General features: G+C 54.1%; 1 protein-coding gene across 9 annotated transcripts in view; it reads left to right on the plus strand.

Moving 5' to 3' along the window:
* The window catches only part of MAMLD1 (mastermind like domain containing 1), a 119,521-nt gene that overhangs the window by 74,411 nt on the left and 28,756 nt on the right, over positions 1–16,354 (plus strand). For all 9 annotated transcript variants that reach the window (XM_025985832.2, XM_072744580.1, XM_025985834.2 and 6 more), the window contains one exon: positions 5,670–7,514. In XM_025985832.2, the coding sequence (XP_025841617.1) occupies positions 5,670–7,514 (1,845 nt within the window). The remainder of the gene's footprint in view (positions 1–5,669; positions 7,515–16,354) is intronic.

Here is a 16,354-nt window from a genome sequence, read left to right on the forward strand (position 1 = left end):
AGTGCCCACTTTACAGAAGATACTGAGGCTCAGAGAGGGGGAGTGACCTGCCCACAGTCACACAGCAAATAGAGGAGCCAGGACTTAAACTCAGGCCTCCTGGTGCCCACCCGAGGCTCTGTGCCACACATTCCTGCCTGCCTCTGCCTGTGTCGGGTGCTGAGGTTGCAGCATCTGCTGGCTCAGGGCAAGACAGGGGCACCGACAAATCCCCTATCTGTAGGCTGAGACTCTTGCTCCAAATCACCTAGTAGCAGACATAAGTGCTTGAATCAAATCGACTCCTCCTGAAGTCCGTTGGCATTCAGGGTTCCCTGCATTCCCAGCTATCCTGGGTTCGTCCAGAACCTCATGCCCTGCAATTCTGGAAACACCGAAAATCCTGTTTGATCTACCAAAACGTCAGTTTTGGCTTGTGAGCAGATTTTATTGAAACATAAACATGCAAATGAAATCTATACTATACACATGGATACATCTCCCCTGCGTATATCCAGGTATATTCTTTCCCTCGCTCCCTTCCATCCCCTCTCTGCTTCCGCAAGCCCAATCCTGCTCCATCATTGTCTTAGCTACTCTGGGGCTGCCTCCACCGTGCCCCACCATGTCTCTATTCCTTCCTTCTGAGCAAGTCTACTAGGGACCATCCTGAAGCTGGTCTAATCTAGTTGGCCAACATCGGGTTCTTGGACACTCAAGGAATGTAGAACTAGTACCGAAGAAAGATTTGAGAGAGAGGCTGAGAGAAGTAGCAAGCAGATTGGCCTAAGCTGACCTGCGGGAGGCACCAGGGCAGGAGAAGGTGAAAGCTAATAGTGAACACCTTTCTGACACCTCTGGCCTCCTACGTTCTTACCCAGCAGGAACGGTGCATATTTCTGCCGGCCTGTTGGTGTCCATGTTAAAGCTCCGGCTAGAGTTTCCACAATTAAGTGTTTATAACAGGCTGCTAGATTTCTTTCAGAAGAGTGATGTATTTATGTATTTTACATGTATATATATTTAGAATATGTTTTATATATATACATGTACGTAGATCATATGCTTTTTCCTCCTTATGCCCACTTTATGAGCCTAGACTGTACTCTTATCATCTAGACCTTTGCCAAGAAATCCCTTTTCGTCCTTCTGGACTAAAAATGTAGAAAGGCAAGAATCACCATGGCATTGTTCAGACAGAACCAGAAATAATATTGACTTCAGAGCTGAACTCAGCCCCTGTCAGAAGGGTTGCCTTACTTTTCTCATACTGAGGGGGCGGGGAAGCCACCACATGCTCTCAAGTACATTTTAATGAGTGTTCATACGGTTGTGGGGATCACATCAGTGGCTCTCTGCCTGCTTATGAAATGGGACTCCGCAGGCATTCGGGATTGGAGATGGCCGTTCCTTTCTAGAAGAAGCCAGGGAACCTCCTCACCTCCCCGCGCCCCCCTCCTCCGCCCCCAAACACCTGTGAGCGCTGAGGCTGGGAGTTGGGACACCTGGGGTCTAGTGTCCTTGTCCACTAACTAGCTGTGTGATCACAAGCAAGTCACATCCCATTCCGTTTTCTGTAAAAGGAGAAAATGGAGATGTGCCCTCTAGAAATCCTGCCACTGTCTGCTGTTTTACTTAATTTTTTTCTTCTGATTTGCTTATTATCTAAAAGCCATCTCCCAGCGAGTGGGCAGGATCACGTGCAATACGTGGCCTAAGGAAGCAGGTAGCTGAGACCAATAGTTTGCCATCCGAGTCCACAGAGACTACACAATGGCACACGTGCAAGGCTGGAAGGTTTGTTTAGAAGGGTCTGGAAGCCTAGTGAGGGATGTTTTCCAGTTGCTTGAGAGGGAAATCATTCCGGAGTAGCAGCTTCTGTTGCACTTGCTCTGAAATGGTGACCTTGGGATTAGTCAGCACCACGCAGCCTGGCCCGGCAGGCCTCGGCCCGGCACCCGCTGGCCCAGGTGACCCGGCGAAGGTGCCAGTGTGGGGATGAGGGAAAGCCCAGGCGGCTGCGAGAAATAGAGACGAGCAGCACATCCCGGGCCGGCCCAACAGAAGGCATGACAGCCGGCCTGTATCCAGGGACAGAAGTTGGGAGACCTGGTCCGCAGACCTCCTTGCTGTGAACACAGCCACCTTCCCCCAGCTTGGCTGGGGTTCTGGCCGTGTAGCCGGGGTGCTTCAGGCTGGCTGTCGAAAGCTCTCAGCACAAAACCCGAAACCCAGAGCCAAGATCTCCCACAAAGCCAAGTCTCCCTGAAGTCCATTGAAAGAGGGAAGCGCACATGAGGGTCCCGGCTGCCCTGCTGAAGCCATCCTCAGCCAGCATCCACACCCCCTGCCAGTGTGCCCCTAGGGATAGCAAGGCCACCCTGGCCCCTGATTAGGCATCCTCCCCAAGTGTCCAGTGGGGCATTGAGCTGCCAACTTGGCGCAGCAAGGGCGGCATCCACTCGGGCAAATTGGATTCACTGGTACCAGCTAGCCCTCCCACACCCTGCAGGGGCACCCTGGGGTCTGCTTCACTGTTGAGGAGCCGGCTGGCTTCCAGAATTGGAACTGAGTGGGGAGCATTGGCTTGGGGGCCTGGAAAGTTGTATGCATGTGCCCCCTCATTTGGGAGACTTAGAGAGTGCTTTCCCTTGCCAGGGGTTCCTCATGCGAGCTGTGGGATCTCGTGGTGGTGCCAGGTCTCTCCCCATGCCCTGCTACCTAGGTCCCAACCAGGTCATGGCAGACTGACAATTAAAGAAAGGTCCAGGAAACTGCAGAGTCCACCAAGGATTCCGGGCTGCTGCAGCTCACAGCCCCTGCCCTCCCTTCCATCCCATTCCTCACACCCCCTGCCTGGTGCTACGGGGACTTCAGTGTCATCAGGCCTGTGCCGTGGTCCACGACCTCCCCAGCAGCACGCCGGGCCTGGCCACTGCCAGCTCTGGCTCCCTGCAGGGGATCCAGGGTCAAACCCACCCTCACTCATCCCTTATTCATCCATTCCATCACTTTCTACTCTCAATATATTGGAATTCTTTGAACTCCCTCGGGAGAATGTCAAGGAAACGAAATTTCAGTTTGGGATTCCGTGACTTGTTTGTGGGCTGCCCCTCTAGTTGATTGAATGAATGTAGCAGAGGTCCCTGTGTGCCAGGTCATCTGGATTCATTTGTCTGTTGATTCATTCAGCTGCTATTTACTGAACACCTGCTGTGGACTGATACAGACTCCACTGCCCCTGGAAGGAAGAGTGGGCGCAGATGACCGGATAGGCCTCTTCTTGGCCCGCTCCACCCTCCATGGCCCATTCTTGCTGGCCCTGCGGCCTTCAGCCCCAGATGGATTGGACACCAGAGCTGCCCCTCAAAGTCCCGTTGTCTGTGTTGCAAAGAAGAGGCAAATAAGGAAGCAGGTTCCCTCACTCCAGCTAGTGGAGCCCCTTCCGTGGAAGTGAGACAGTGTCCTGTCACCAGGGTGGACAAAGGCAGTGGCTTGTGAGGCAGCCAAGGGGTCAAGGAGAGGGCCCAGGATGCCCGGGCCCTGTTACCCTCCAGCCAAGTGGCTCTGGGCAAGCCCTTCCCCTTCTCTGGGTGTCAGGGCCCCTGCCTCTCCCAGGACAGCATCAGACTTCCAAGGCCCTTGTGTGGCTCCCCTTGGTAATGGCAGCCACCAGTTAGGGAGGATTTACTAGGTGCCATCGAATCTGCCTCATTTTACTTACTACTCAGAGCAGCATCATGAGACAAGGACTAAAATCATGCTCCTTTTACAAAGGAAGAATCCAGAACCAGGGCCTTTTGCCACACTGCCCCCACTCGTGCTCTAGGCCAGTGCTCCTCAACTTGGCTGTTCATTTAGAACCAGGAGCTTTGAAAAACCTCAGATCCCTGGGCCCTGCTCTGGGTGAGACTGAAGCAGTTCATTTGGAGGGGGAGACCCTGGGAATCTGGATGTTTCTAAGTGAATCTGATGAGCACTGGGCCTGGGATGTCCAGCCCCGGGAGATATCTTTTGATGTTCACTGTGTTGTGAGAGTTGTGGCCAGTGTGGTGCTAGCAGGTGGCCTCCCCATGCACATTGACCCTACCGCCACCCCCCACCCTACTACCACCCCCCCCCCCGCCACTCCAATGAGCCGAACATGACAGATGTCTAAGGACTGACAACGAATGTCCCAGTCAGCCTTCTAAAGCTAAACAGGGATTTCTTACTGAAAAATTGCATCCAGAGAAATACAGTTGACCCTTAAACAATGCAGGTGTGAGCTGCATGGGTCTGCTGATAGGCAGTTTTCTTCGATAGAAGCAAGACCGTGCTGTAAATCTATGTCATGATTTCCCTAATGACATTTTCTTTTTTTCTAGCTTACTTGGTTATAAGAATCCAGTACATGATACATATAACACCCCAAATCTGTGTTAACCGACTGTTGCTGTGAGGCTCCCAGTCCACAGAGGGCTATTAGTAGTTAAGTTTTGGGAGGAGTCCAAAGATACAGTCGGATTTTTGACCATGGGGCATTTTGCAAGGGTCCACGGTACATCTGTTCTGCCGAGGGTATGTAGGTGACTTCCAGAGCCCCACTCTTCCCACACAGTCCCCCAGTCCACCCCACTCTACTTGCAGGTCACGGTCATGAACATGACAGCCACAGATGACTGTATGAAGCCTTGAACGAGTAGGAAGCACTGCATCACTAACTGCTTTGTTCCCAAAGGCTATGCTTTTGTAAATGGTGAGCAGCTCCCCCAAGGTGCAGATCGCAGATTGGGTCCTTTTCCTGTTGCTCCGTATCTCCCCAACCTGAGGATGCATCTGCAGAGAGGAATTTCTTATTTAGATAGCTTTATACTTTGAGGGGGGGCGGTGGTTAGGAGGCATTCTCACTAAAAACAAACAAGCAATTCCAAACTGCAGAGAATAGAAAGGGACTCGCCAGTCACCCCCAAGAGCTGACTACTCCACGTGGTCGCATGTATGTTCTTCCAAGTGATTTTTGTATGCACCGAGCGAGCTGTGTGTGTGTGTGTGTGTGTGTGTGTGTGTGTACAAAAATAAAGGAGCCCGTGCACCCCATGACTGTTCTGCACTTGTGTTTCCGCTGAACAGTATAGCCCAGACAGCTGCCCGAAAGCACACACCCAGATCCCCTTTGCTCTAGAGGCTCTGCTGTGTTCCATTGTTTTGCCACAGTCTGCTGGGTTTAACCAAGACAGGGAGGCAGCCTAAAAGTTCAATGTCTGTGTCCTGCTTTTCCTTTTTAGAAACGGGGGTATCTGTAGACAGGTAGGAATTGGAAGTACCTGAAGTTCTTCCAGCGTGCCCTCAAATGCCTGTCTGGGGCACAGTGCGTTCTGTGGCTTCCGCATAGTTGAGCTGAGCTCCCCCCTTACGTGGGCAGAGAAGATCCTTTGTGGGACTTCCTGTGGCGTTTAGTACACAGACAGCATAATGCCTAATTTGAAGTGTAACAAGACAGTTTAAGTGAAACACAGCAACAAAGAAGCAAGCATTAAGGTTCCCAAAATAGGCTGTATTGTATAGTTTTGACAACTATAAGTCTTGAAACTGAGAGATGTTTTATCTTGCAAGTTTCCTGTTCATTAGCTTTAATGTGCCAAGGCTTTATACAAATTTTCTCTCCCTCTCTCTCTCCTGCTCTCTCTCTCTCTCTCTCTCTGCCACAGGGAACCTTTAAAAGGAGACAGGAAGCAGATAATTTCCAGTTTCCAGGCATGGCTGACGGGGGTTACCCTAATAAAATCAAGAGGCCCTGCCTGGAAGATGTCACCCTTTCTATGGGCCCCAGTGCCCACCCCAGCACGTCGTGCGCAGAGCTGCAGGTCCCTCCACTGACAATGAACCCTAGTCCCGCAGCTGTGGGAGTAGCAAGCCACTCGTTACCGCTCGAGACTAATCCCCTGAATGGCAGCGTCATGGGCTCGCCATTCGTGGTGCCACCCGCTGCAGAGCTGGGAGTCAAAGGGCCTGCTGGTCCCTACTACGACAAAGCCGGCAGCGTGCCAGCCGTGGACCAGGAACTTCAAGATCTCCTGGAGGAGCTAACAAAGATTCAAGAACCTTCTCCAAATGACCTGGATCTTGAGAAGATACTGGGGAGCAAGCCAGAAGAACCACTGGTCCTAGAGCACCCGCAGGCGACCCTCGGTGCACCTGCCAAGCCTTCGGCTGCGATGCCTCACCTGGAGAGCCTGGCCACCAGCAAGGAGTTCGCCTCCAGCTGCAGCCAGCTGCCCGGCACCGCCACGTCGCTTCACGTCCCACCCTCCCCAGGGGGGCTCAACTACGTGATCCCCTCGGCCAGTAAGCAGGTGGCCTCCCCGGGCTCTTCGGCGGCGGCGGCAGCAGCAGCGGCAGCGGCGGCAGCAGCATCGCAGGCCAAGAGCCAGGTCCAGGGGATGCTCCCCGTCACCGTGCCCGCCCTCCCGGTGCATCAGTGGCATCACGCCCACCAGCTGAAGGCACTGGCGGCCAGCAAGCAGGGGGCCACTGCCAGGCAGCCGGGGACCACCCCCAGCTGGTCGAGCCTGCCGCCGCCCGGCCTGTCCCCATCCTACCGCCCGGTGCCATCGCCGCACCCGCCACCACCGCCACCACCGCCGCCACCGCCGCCACCACCGCCGCCGCAGTTCAGCCCGCAGAGCCTCATGGTGTCCTGCATGGCATCCAGCAACCTGCCGGGGAGCTCGTTCCAAGCCTCCCCCAACGCCTTACTCGCCAGCATGGCCTCGGCCAGCAGCGCCGGCCTCGGGCCCCCCATGCTCTACACTCCCGACAAGCTCCCCAGCCCTGCACTCAGCCAGCAGCCGCCCTTCAGCCCGCAGAGCTCCATCCTGGCCAACCTGGTGTCCTCGGGCGTCAAGAGCCCCCCGAGCCACCTGCTGTCTGCTCTGCCCACCAGCAACCCGGGGCCGTCGCCGCCCTACCGGCCCGAGAAGCTGTCCAGCCCGGGCCTGCCGCAGCAGTCCTTCACCCCACAGTGCTCCCTGATCCGGAGCCTCACCCCCTCCTCCAGCAACCCGCTCGCGCAGCCGCCGCCGCCACCGCCGCCGCCCCCACCGCCCCAGCAGCCGGCGAATGCCATCTTCAAGTCCATGACCACCAACTCACCCAAGACCCTGAGCATGATCATGCAGCAGGGGATGGCCAGCCCCGGCCCGGGAGCCCCGGAGCCCTTTACTTTCGGCAACACCAAGCCCCTGTCGCATTTCGTGTCCGAGCCGGGCCCCCAGAAGATGCCCTCCGTGCCCGCCGCTTCTCGGCAGCCGTCCCTGCTCCACTACCTGCAGCAGCCGCCGCCGACCTCTTCAGCCGCCGCCTCGTCCACCACCACGGCCACCTTGCAGCTGCAGCAGCAGCAGCAGCAGCAACAGCAGCAGCAGCAGCAGCAGCAGCAGCAGCAGCATCAGCAGCCCGACCACTCCTCGTTCCTCCTGCAGCAGATGATGCAGCAGCCCCAGCGCTTTCAGCGGTCAGTGGCCCCGGACTCCATGCCTTCTCTGCCCAGACAGGTAAGACGACTCGCGTCCGCTCACGTTCCTTGGTTTTGGAAATGAGATCCGTGTCTTGTGCCGTTGGTAACCTGGCCTTGGAGGCAAATTTGGCTGCAGTCCTCTCCAAGATGGGACTTGACTCTGGAAAAGTCTATTTAAGCCAGCTAATTCCGCATGGTCCAAATGCAGTATTAACGAGGCCAGGGTTATGGTTTTGGTTCCTATGCAGGCTGCTAAACTCCCCTGGGAGGAAAAATGCACCCAGAAGGTGCTGGCAGGGGAAGGAACCAGGGGAGACAAGTCCCCGCACCGGGCTGCATGGTGGGTTCCCTCACACAGGACTAGCGGAGGCTTCGCAGGATGCAAGGAAATTGCATCGAAGCCTTCCAGTCTTGTCACTGCTGGCATAAGGCTGCACACTGAGCCTTCTAGAAATGGCACAGCACACTTCTGCTGAGCAGCTGCAGCGTGCCCTTCCAGCACTGCGCTGGACACTGAGGCAGGTCCTAAATGGAAAGGGCAGATACTTAGAAAGGACTTACTCTTAGCATCTCCGTTCTACAAAGAAACTGAGGCTCGCAGAGTTGGAATGACTTGCCCAGAGTCACATAGGTAGCCAGGGGCAGAGCAGGCACTGGAAACCAGGAAGTCCTAGTCCAGAGCCGGTGCTCCTCTCAAAATCACTGTGACTTCTCCCTCTCCATCTCCTGCAATCTGATCGATCGATCACTGGACTCAGCTGATCCTTCCCCGGGGGGTGTCGACCATGGTTTTCCGTTGCCATTGCTCTGACCCCTGCCTGTATTGGTTATCTCTTGCCCGGGTGGCAAATTACTATAAAACATCCACTTAAAACAACACATGTGTATTAAGTCGCAGTTTCTGTGGGCAGGGAGTCCTGGCATCACCTTGCTGGGTCTTCTGGCCTTGAGTCACTCTTAAGGTTGTGGTCACCTCGAGCTCGACCGGGAAGGTTCTGCTTCTAGGCTCACTCCCGAGCTTGTTGGCAGGAAGTGGTTCCTTGCAGGTGGTTGGACCAAGGCCTCAGTTCCTCATGAGCTGTTGGCTAGTGGCCTCCTTTGGTTCCTTGCCATGTGGCCCTCTTCATAGAGCATCTCACAACATGGCAGCCGACTTCATCTGAGTAAGCAAGACAGAATGTGCCAGCAAGAGAGACAGGGAGTGCCAGCTAGTCAGAGGTCACAGTCTTTAGAACCTCATCTTGACAGCGACATCCCGTCACTTCTGCTGTGTTCTGTTCATTAGACACGAGCATGAAGGTGTGAACACCAGGAGGCGGGGGTCGTTGGGGACCATGTCAGTTACCTGCCTGCCCGGGGCACTGTCCATTCTGGTCCCTCCTTTCCATTGCCTTCAGCCATCCCTGAGTTCAGGTCCTCTTGCTTCTTTGTCTGAACTCAGAGTTGACTCTTACAGTGGTTTCCCCCAGTAAACCAGCCATCACTCAAACCATCACCTTCAAGAGACCAGATATAATAGAGAACTGATCATATTTCACAATTGCTCAGAAGATTCCAGAGGCCCATCACCTGGCTCCCTCTACCTTCTTAGACTTGGTGTTCATTGGGCTCCGTCCAGCGCTTCACTTGTATCATCCGAAGTGCTTATAGTTCCTGGCCCACTCTGCATTCTCAATCCTACTGCTACCATTCCCTGGGCCTGGCTCTCCCTTCCCACCTTCTCCCTCCTGTCCCACTCCTTTGGCTCCCAAGTCTCAGGCACCATCTGCTCCAGGAAGCTTCTCCATGACCATCGTCGGTACTTCTGTCTCCCACGCTGCCTCCATCTTCTGTAGAGCAGCCAAGGAGGACAGCCTGGCCAGGGACCTGGCCTAAGGGAAGCACCCGTCAGGGCTGACCTCTTTTCTGAGGGCCCTGGGTGAGTGTGACCGGGGCTGCCCCTGGAGGATAGAGACCGTGTCTTTCCCCTCCATGCCTCATGAAGCATAAGCAGGCAGAGAGCTCCGCACCAGGGAACTGGTGCAGTTCGGCAGCACTTGTGTCTGAGTATGTGGCGGGCTTCCTGCCATCTCTTTTCAGGGAGCACCAGCCCCAGTGCTGGAACTCTCACCCTAGCAGGCAAGGTCCTCGGCCTGGAGACACGTCACCATCTCACGCTGTGAGCCATGTGCGGTTCCCCACCCCACCCCCCCCCGCAGTGGGGTACATTTGTAGCCTGACAGTGTGGCCTCAGAACCAGATCTGCTGGCTCAGAAGCAGAATCTTTAATGACTGGAGGCATGAAAATCACACCCAACTGATTACCTAGGTGAGCCAGAGAAAGTGCTCAGGAGAAAGAGGGAGCAGCCAAGCTCCCTGAGGCTAGGAGGAGCTCAGGTGACCACCATCAGCCAAGGGGAGGGCGGGAGGGGGCGCAAATGGGAGGCTACCACTGCCAACAGCTGCCTTCCCTGCCAGCACCGGCCAGTGCCCACAGGCCATGCATGCAACTCAGTACTTCACCTGCCTTTTTCCACTTGAGTTCCCAGCGATGGAGATAGAGTACCCTTAAAAGCCGAGAAGACCGAGGCGGTCAGCAGAATCACCCACGCTCACAGAGCGGCTCAGGGCCAGAGAAGGGAGTCTGGCCTTAGAGCCCATGCTTGTAACCCCGGCCATGGGGCGCTGCCTCCGGAGCTTTCTGCTCCCGCCTTGATCTCCTAACTATTGCCTCTTCTGCAAAACGGGCAATAGGTGATGATAGGTGGGTTGAGGATTAAACACATTATTACATCTAAGGCATCTTTTTAAGATTTTATTTTTTAAGAGTTTATTTATTTAGTCATGAGAGATCCAGAGAGAGAGGCAGAGACACAGGCAGGGGGAGAGAGAAGCAGGATCCCTGCGGGGAGCCCAATGCAGGACTCGATCCCAGGACCCCGGGATCATGCCCTGAGCCAAAGGCAGACACTCAACCACTGAGCCACGCAGGCACCCCTATGTCTAAAGCATTTTGAACAGGGCTTAGCAGCACAAAGTACCACTGAAGGTTTGCTATCACTAACTCCTGGTCCTGAGTCTCCAGGTCCATTTTCTAGGGGCTGAGATGTGGCCCTCAAAACCAATGCTGAATAGGACAGAATAGGAGCAGTGCTCTCTCCCAACCCCATGGCCACCACAAGATTGACGGCACTTGCGGGGCCTACTAGCGTCTTGGGCTCTCCCTTTGCCAGGCTTTGTCCCCTTGACACAACTCCAGGCCTGCTGGAAAAGGGGAAAGGCCATCTTTGCCCAGCTGGCGGGGGTCTCTTTCACTCCCCGTCTCCCAGGCTCCCCCATTCTGTCCATGGCACTCCTCTAGGCAAAACACAGAGTGGGCTTCCAGGCTGGGCATGTCAGCCACTCCACTCTTCCTTCTCTTGGCCTTTCTCCATATTTGTGAAGGACTAAGAAGTCAGCCCTGCTCACTCTTGCAGGGGAGAGAAGACAGGAGACCCATGCTTCTCCCTCCCAGCAGGGCCACCCTGTTCGGCTTTTACTGAAGGCCAAATCGAGCCTCAGAAAAGTCTCCTCACCTAGCACATGGTGATGTAGACTAGTTCGTGGTATCTCCAAGTGTGATCATGGTGACCACAGAAGTACTGGGCCTTCACTGTAATCCCGGTTCTGGTTTTTGAAAAGAGTACTTTCTAAACATAAGCTGACAAACGAACTCTTGAGTATGCAGAAAGGCTGAGTCCAGTCATCTATAGAAGCTTTTAATTTGTTGACTTGTATTGCTCAGCTCTGGCAAGTTCACTTGACCAGTTAACGTGAATGATCTGACTGCAGTGGACCATGTGTTTGCACTAAAGGGAAAAGGCAAATGCCATCTGGCTTCAGGGCGGCAGTTGAGTGTGGCAGCTGAAGCGTGGGCATGGGGGTTCAAGAGCAGGCACGACCCCTGGCCGGGCCTTGTGCTGGGAGCGACGTCACTGAGCCCCTCTGAGCCTCGGCTGCAAGTGAGGAAAGCGCTGGGCCAGGGCTAGCGTGGGCCCTGGGCTGGGATTCACCCCCTCCTAGGTCAGATGTGTTTCCCAATTCAGAACATTAGGGCGTTCTGAAAGGTAATACGGGGTGTCTACCAAATATCACACAAGCCGCCGGTGGAACATGGGGTAGCGTTTCTTGATTCTTGCAGAGAAACGTGATTATCTAACTAAGTGCACACCAACTTTTGTCCCCAAATCAATGTCGATGCCAAGTTTGCCCAAATAAAATAGGCTTTCAGAGCCTTTTGGGTTTGAAATTACAGATGAGGAATGTGGACCTGGCATTATTAAGGGAGGGACTCCTTGGAGTCGGGACACCCAGCCCTGGTGTGTGGGAATGGAAGTGACCCCAAATCTCCTCAACCACAACCCCCACCCTACTCCCACGGGCTGGGCGACAACTCTCTGTCCTCAGTCAAGGTGCAATGTGTAACCTGGGGCTCCTTCTCCCTGGACATTTACTGGGCGTCCTCGCACAGGTCGCCTGGGACTTCCATTCTACCAGCAGCCACTGGGGAAGGGGCCCACCATTTGCTCGGACAGGAAGACAGGTCCGTGGAGGGGACGGGACCCGGAAGAGTGGGGCTGGCAGGTGGCAGCGAGGGCCTGCGGGCCACATGGCGTGCAGAGCTGGAGGGCCGCGTCCTGGGGAGCAGGGATGTGGCCGCTGGCCAGTTGGAAGAAGAACAAAAAGGCCTGAAATGTGATCTGTGAGGCCGGCCGGCCGAGGCACCGGGGAAGGGGCGCTGCGGAGACATGGAGCCACGAGGCGCATGACACTGTTTGCACAGATATTGAAGGGGCTTGAGGGCGGTAGCTGCCAGGCGGGGCCTCGGGGAAGCCTTCTGGCCCCCTCAGCCTGGGGTCCGCCGGCTCAAGGGCCGCCCTCCCAGTGCCCGGGTCGCAGGGCGACGGCGTGGGGGCAAGGGACGCGCCCCAGGGCCGGGCTCCAGGCCAGCTTCCGGAGAGCCCAGGCTTAGGACCCCTTGGCTCCAAACCGCAGCCCCGCCGCGTTTTACCCAGCCAGCCCCCTTTCCCTCTCCGGCCTTAGCCTCCCCGCCCGTGAGCTGGACGCCCTCGGATCCTCCTCTCATGGCATTGTCGGAAGGATTCGATGAGGTGAGGGACAGCCGAGGGCCTGGCTCGTGGGATGGTCCCTCGATGTCAGCTGCCACTATTTCTAGGGAGTCCCTGCCACTTGGAACACCAGTCACCCGATGGCATTAGGTTAGAGAGCCTCAGTGGCCAGGCCCCTCTCCAGCTGTTGGTGGGGAGTGGGTCAGGGAGGACATTTGTCAGGTGGCTGGAGAGAAGTCATGTGGAGGACGCACGTCGTGACCCCTGAAAGGACCAGAGCAGCTGAGCCAGGCCATAGCTTTCTGAGCCCCCCTGGCCCGGGAGAAGGGGAGGACGGCGGCTGCTCCTCCCTCCCAGCACGGACAGCAGAGGTACGGGGAGCCCTGTGGGGGCTGCAGTGGATGCTGAGTAAGAAATGGGCCCTGGGGCAGCCCTGGTGGCGCAGCGGTTTGGCGCCGCCTGCAGCCTGGGGTGTGATCCTGGAGACCCGGGATCGAGTCCCATATCGGGCTCCCTGCATGGAGCCTGCTTCTCCCTCTGCCTGTGTCTCTGCCTCTCTCTCTCTGTGTCTATGAATAAATAAATAACATCTTTTAAAAAAAAAGAAAGAAATGGGCCCCTGGACTGCTGCTGCCAGGCCGAGAGAGCCGACGGTGGGCCACCTCGCTGGCCATCCAGCACCAGTGCCGCAGGAGCACTGCTTCTGCTTAGTCACTGGCCTTGGGGGATGGGTGTCCCTTGTGTGCATTGTGTTTTCCGAGCCTTGCTCAGGGCCCTAGATGGATGCCAGCGCCAGCACTCAGAGCGCTGGCGCTGGACCTGCAGGGATGCCTTCCCGTCCCCCCTCCCCTCCCCTCCCCCACTCACACCCATTCGCAAAGCCTCCCACAAAAACCTCGCAAAAACTCAAGGTTTCTCTTGGTTGGAATTTCCAAGGCTGTACTCACCTGCTCAGCAGAGCAGAACCGTTCATTACTGCTGTCTCAGTTAGCACTGCAAATTAAAATCTTTACATTCGCACCCTGACCTCTCATGGAACACAGAAATGATAAAACCAGGGCTAGACCAAGAGAATTATCTATTCTTGTCAAAGTTATCTCAGCTCCTCTTTCCACCAGAGAAACATTCGGGACGTATACTGTGTAATGATTCAATGATTCTACACAGTAATTCGGTGCCCATCACGTTAAGGGTACTTTTGAGACTAAGGGGATGCTGTGTGTTGATTATACTTGAAGAAAAAAGCTTTCAAATATAAAGAAAAAATTTAAATATAGAGAAAGAGAGGCAGAGTCAAGAGAGATGGTGGCCCTGGACGAACCTTCTTCTAGTCTCAAACTGTTCATGAGCATTTAAAAGCAGGTGGCAGCCCTCTTGCCAACATACTTGACCCCCACCACCACCCTGAATCAGATGCACCACATATTGTCCGGGAGAGTCTGTGACCCTGGACTTGCGAGTCCTTTCACTGGCTCCCCTTAATTCTTCCCTTGTTTAGAGGGAGAGAGTTGGGGGAGAACAGCACTTTGCCCCTGTTATGAGAAAAGCTTCCTTGCATTTGTCTTTTGCTAAATCTGACAAGAAGCATCACAGATTGCATCTCAAAGGTTAGTCCTGCTGAAATGCAAGAGTAGGCCTCTGGGCAAGCTCTCACCACACCGGGGAGCATGGGGGAAGATGGGGTGGTGAGGCAGGTTCCCCGTGCCCGGGGCCGGAGCCGGGGCCGCTCTGCACACATCTCTGCCAGATGGGGCAGCAGTTTCCTGAATAACTGTCTTTATTTTGTCTGTGAGCACGACTGTACACACAAGCTTACTTTTCCCTTTCTTTCTAAATTGGGCCACAAAATGCTATTTAGCTTGAGGAAACCTTTTTTTAGCTGCTTTGGGAGGAAATATAATCAGTCACAGTGTAACATACATTTTTGAAAATTTAGGGGCCGGTTTCTCTGTGTTGACCAGGTTTCGTTTTAACCACTCTCAATTGCCATGAAACGAAACTCTGTAGGGCGTCGAATTTGGGAAATGCAGTCTCAGAACTTGGTTCTAATATTACCAAGAATCGGTTTTTCTTTCTGTTTCTCTTCTGGTTTTCTGAGAATCATTAATGATCTTCCACCTCAAAGCTATGTCCCTTTTTCAAAAAGCAGAAATTTAAAATTCACTGCTTGTCAAGTGCTAACCTTTTCAACATCAGCAGTAGTTTCTGCCTCTGGAGTAATAATCCATCACTCAGTGAGATCCACACCAAAACTGATGGGGGTGCCAAAAGCCCCCCAGTACAGAGGCCTCGATAATAGAGACCCATAGATAGATAGAATCCTATCATTGCTTATTAATTGCATTATGAAGACTCAAAGGGCAGCCATTTTCAGAAACCCCCTTCTCAGGTATTTGTGGGTTTTTTTGTCTGTTCGTTTTGTTTTGCCATAGCATACTTGAAGAGAAACCATAAACTTTGTTGAAGTCGGGGTGCTCAAAATGAGATGTTTAGAAACAAAGTGTAGACATTATTTGAGTTTTCAGCATTCGCAGAAACAACCTGCTTATTTGTCACTGTAATGCGAGGGAAGGTTGGCAAAGAGTAGAAGCAGACACACAGAAATGTGTTTGCTGTGCTCCTTTAAGCCATAACTCCTCATGACTATGTACAAACCCAAAGCATAGAACAGCACACGGAGAGGCAGTATAGTTCTAGAAGTGCAGCGGATTTGAAAGTGAAGAGCCCTATGCTGCTGTTATGACCTCAAGTGAAGAGTGAGCAAAACCTACAAAATGTCTAGGGTGAGCGGAAAGTCACGGTGGGCCTGCTCCACTCAGCTGTGGCTCTAACACCCCCCCACACACACCAGCCAGCATTGTCACTGCGTGCAGGGCTGGATGACGATCAGGGCATGTGTAACCTTCCCTCCCACATCCCCCCACCCAGCCACCCCCTGTCAAACTCATTAATGGCCCCATAGCACGGATTTAAGAAACCTCTCCCGAGTCCATTTGTACTTTTAGCCTCGTCTGTCCCTTCGGGGTTGATAAATCCCAACATCTGGGCCTGTGGCATGATGCAGCCGAGTGTGTTCCAGCTACTTGGGAGCTTGAGGAGGGCAGCAGAGGGTGGGACACTGTTTATGGTTAAAGCAAAACCCCCCTCCCGCTCCCCCCAAAGAAAAGTTTCTGCTTTTTCATAAGGAGTTGAAAAAGTTCAGATTTTTTATTTGATCCCATTAGTTTTGCCTGGGGTGACAAATGATACTTTGTTTTATTGCATTGTTGTTAGATGAGAGCTTATTGTGTGAGTTCCTCCCCTCCAAAGGAGTGAGGTTTTTGCAAGCTAGAAGCCCCACACAGGTCCAAAGAGATCACACTTCCATCCCAGACCCATGTGTGCCCCCAGCACAGCCTTCCCTGACTTCTGCCTCCCAGTGAACTAACAAGCTTCCAAGACAAAGCAGAGTGAGTGGAGAGGCAACATTGATCTCTTTCTCGCACATTTTGGTCCTTCTCCCATGTTAACAAAGTTTTCTGGCTCCCCCCCGCCCCGCACCCCGTAGCATGCTACCGTGTTTAGCCATCCTCTATTTTTGAGCAGAGGAAGTGAGCATAGTTGTGGGGAGCTAGATTTTGTGGGCCCACAGCTGGATGACACATGAAGAGAATTTGCCAGAGCCAACTAACTCCGTAGGCCTATAGATGAAGGTGGACTCCTCATTTAGTTTTGAATAATGATTGTTTACTTCCAGGTGACAAAGCTTTGTAGGATGTGGGAGGCCCCCAACCATCCCTACGTGAGAATA

This window comes from Vulpes vulpes, chromosome X (genome assembly GCF_048418805.1).
Source record: "Vulpes vulpes isolate BD-2025 chromosome X, VulVul3, whole genome shotgun sequence".
In the NCBI taxonomy this organism is placed as follows: Eukaryota; Metazoa; Chordata; class Mammalia; order Carnivora; family Canidae; genus Vulpes; species Vulpes vulpes.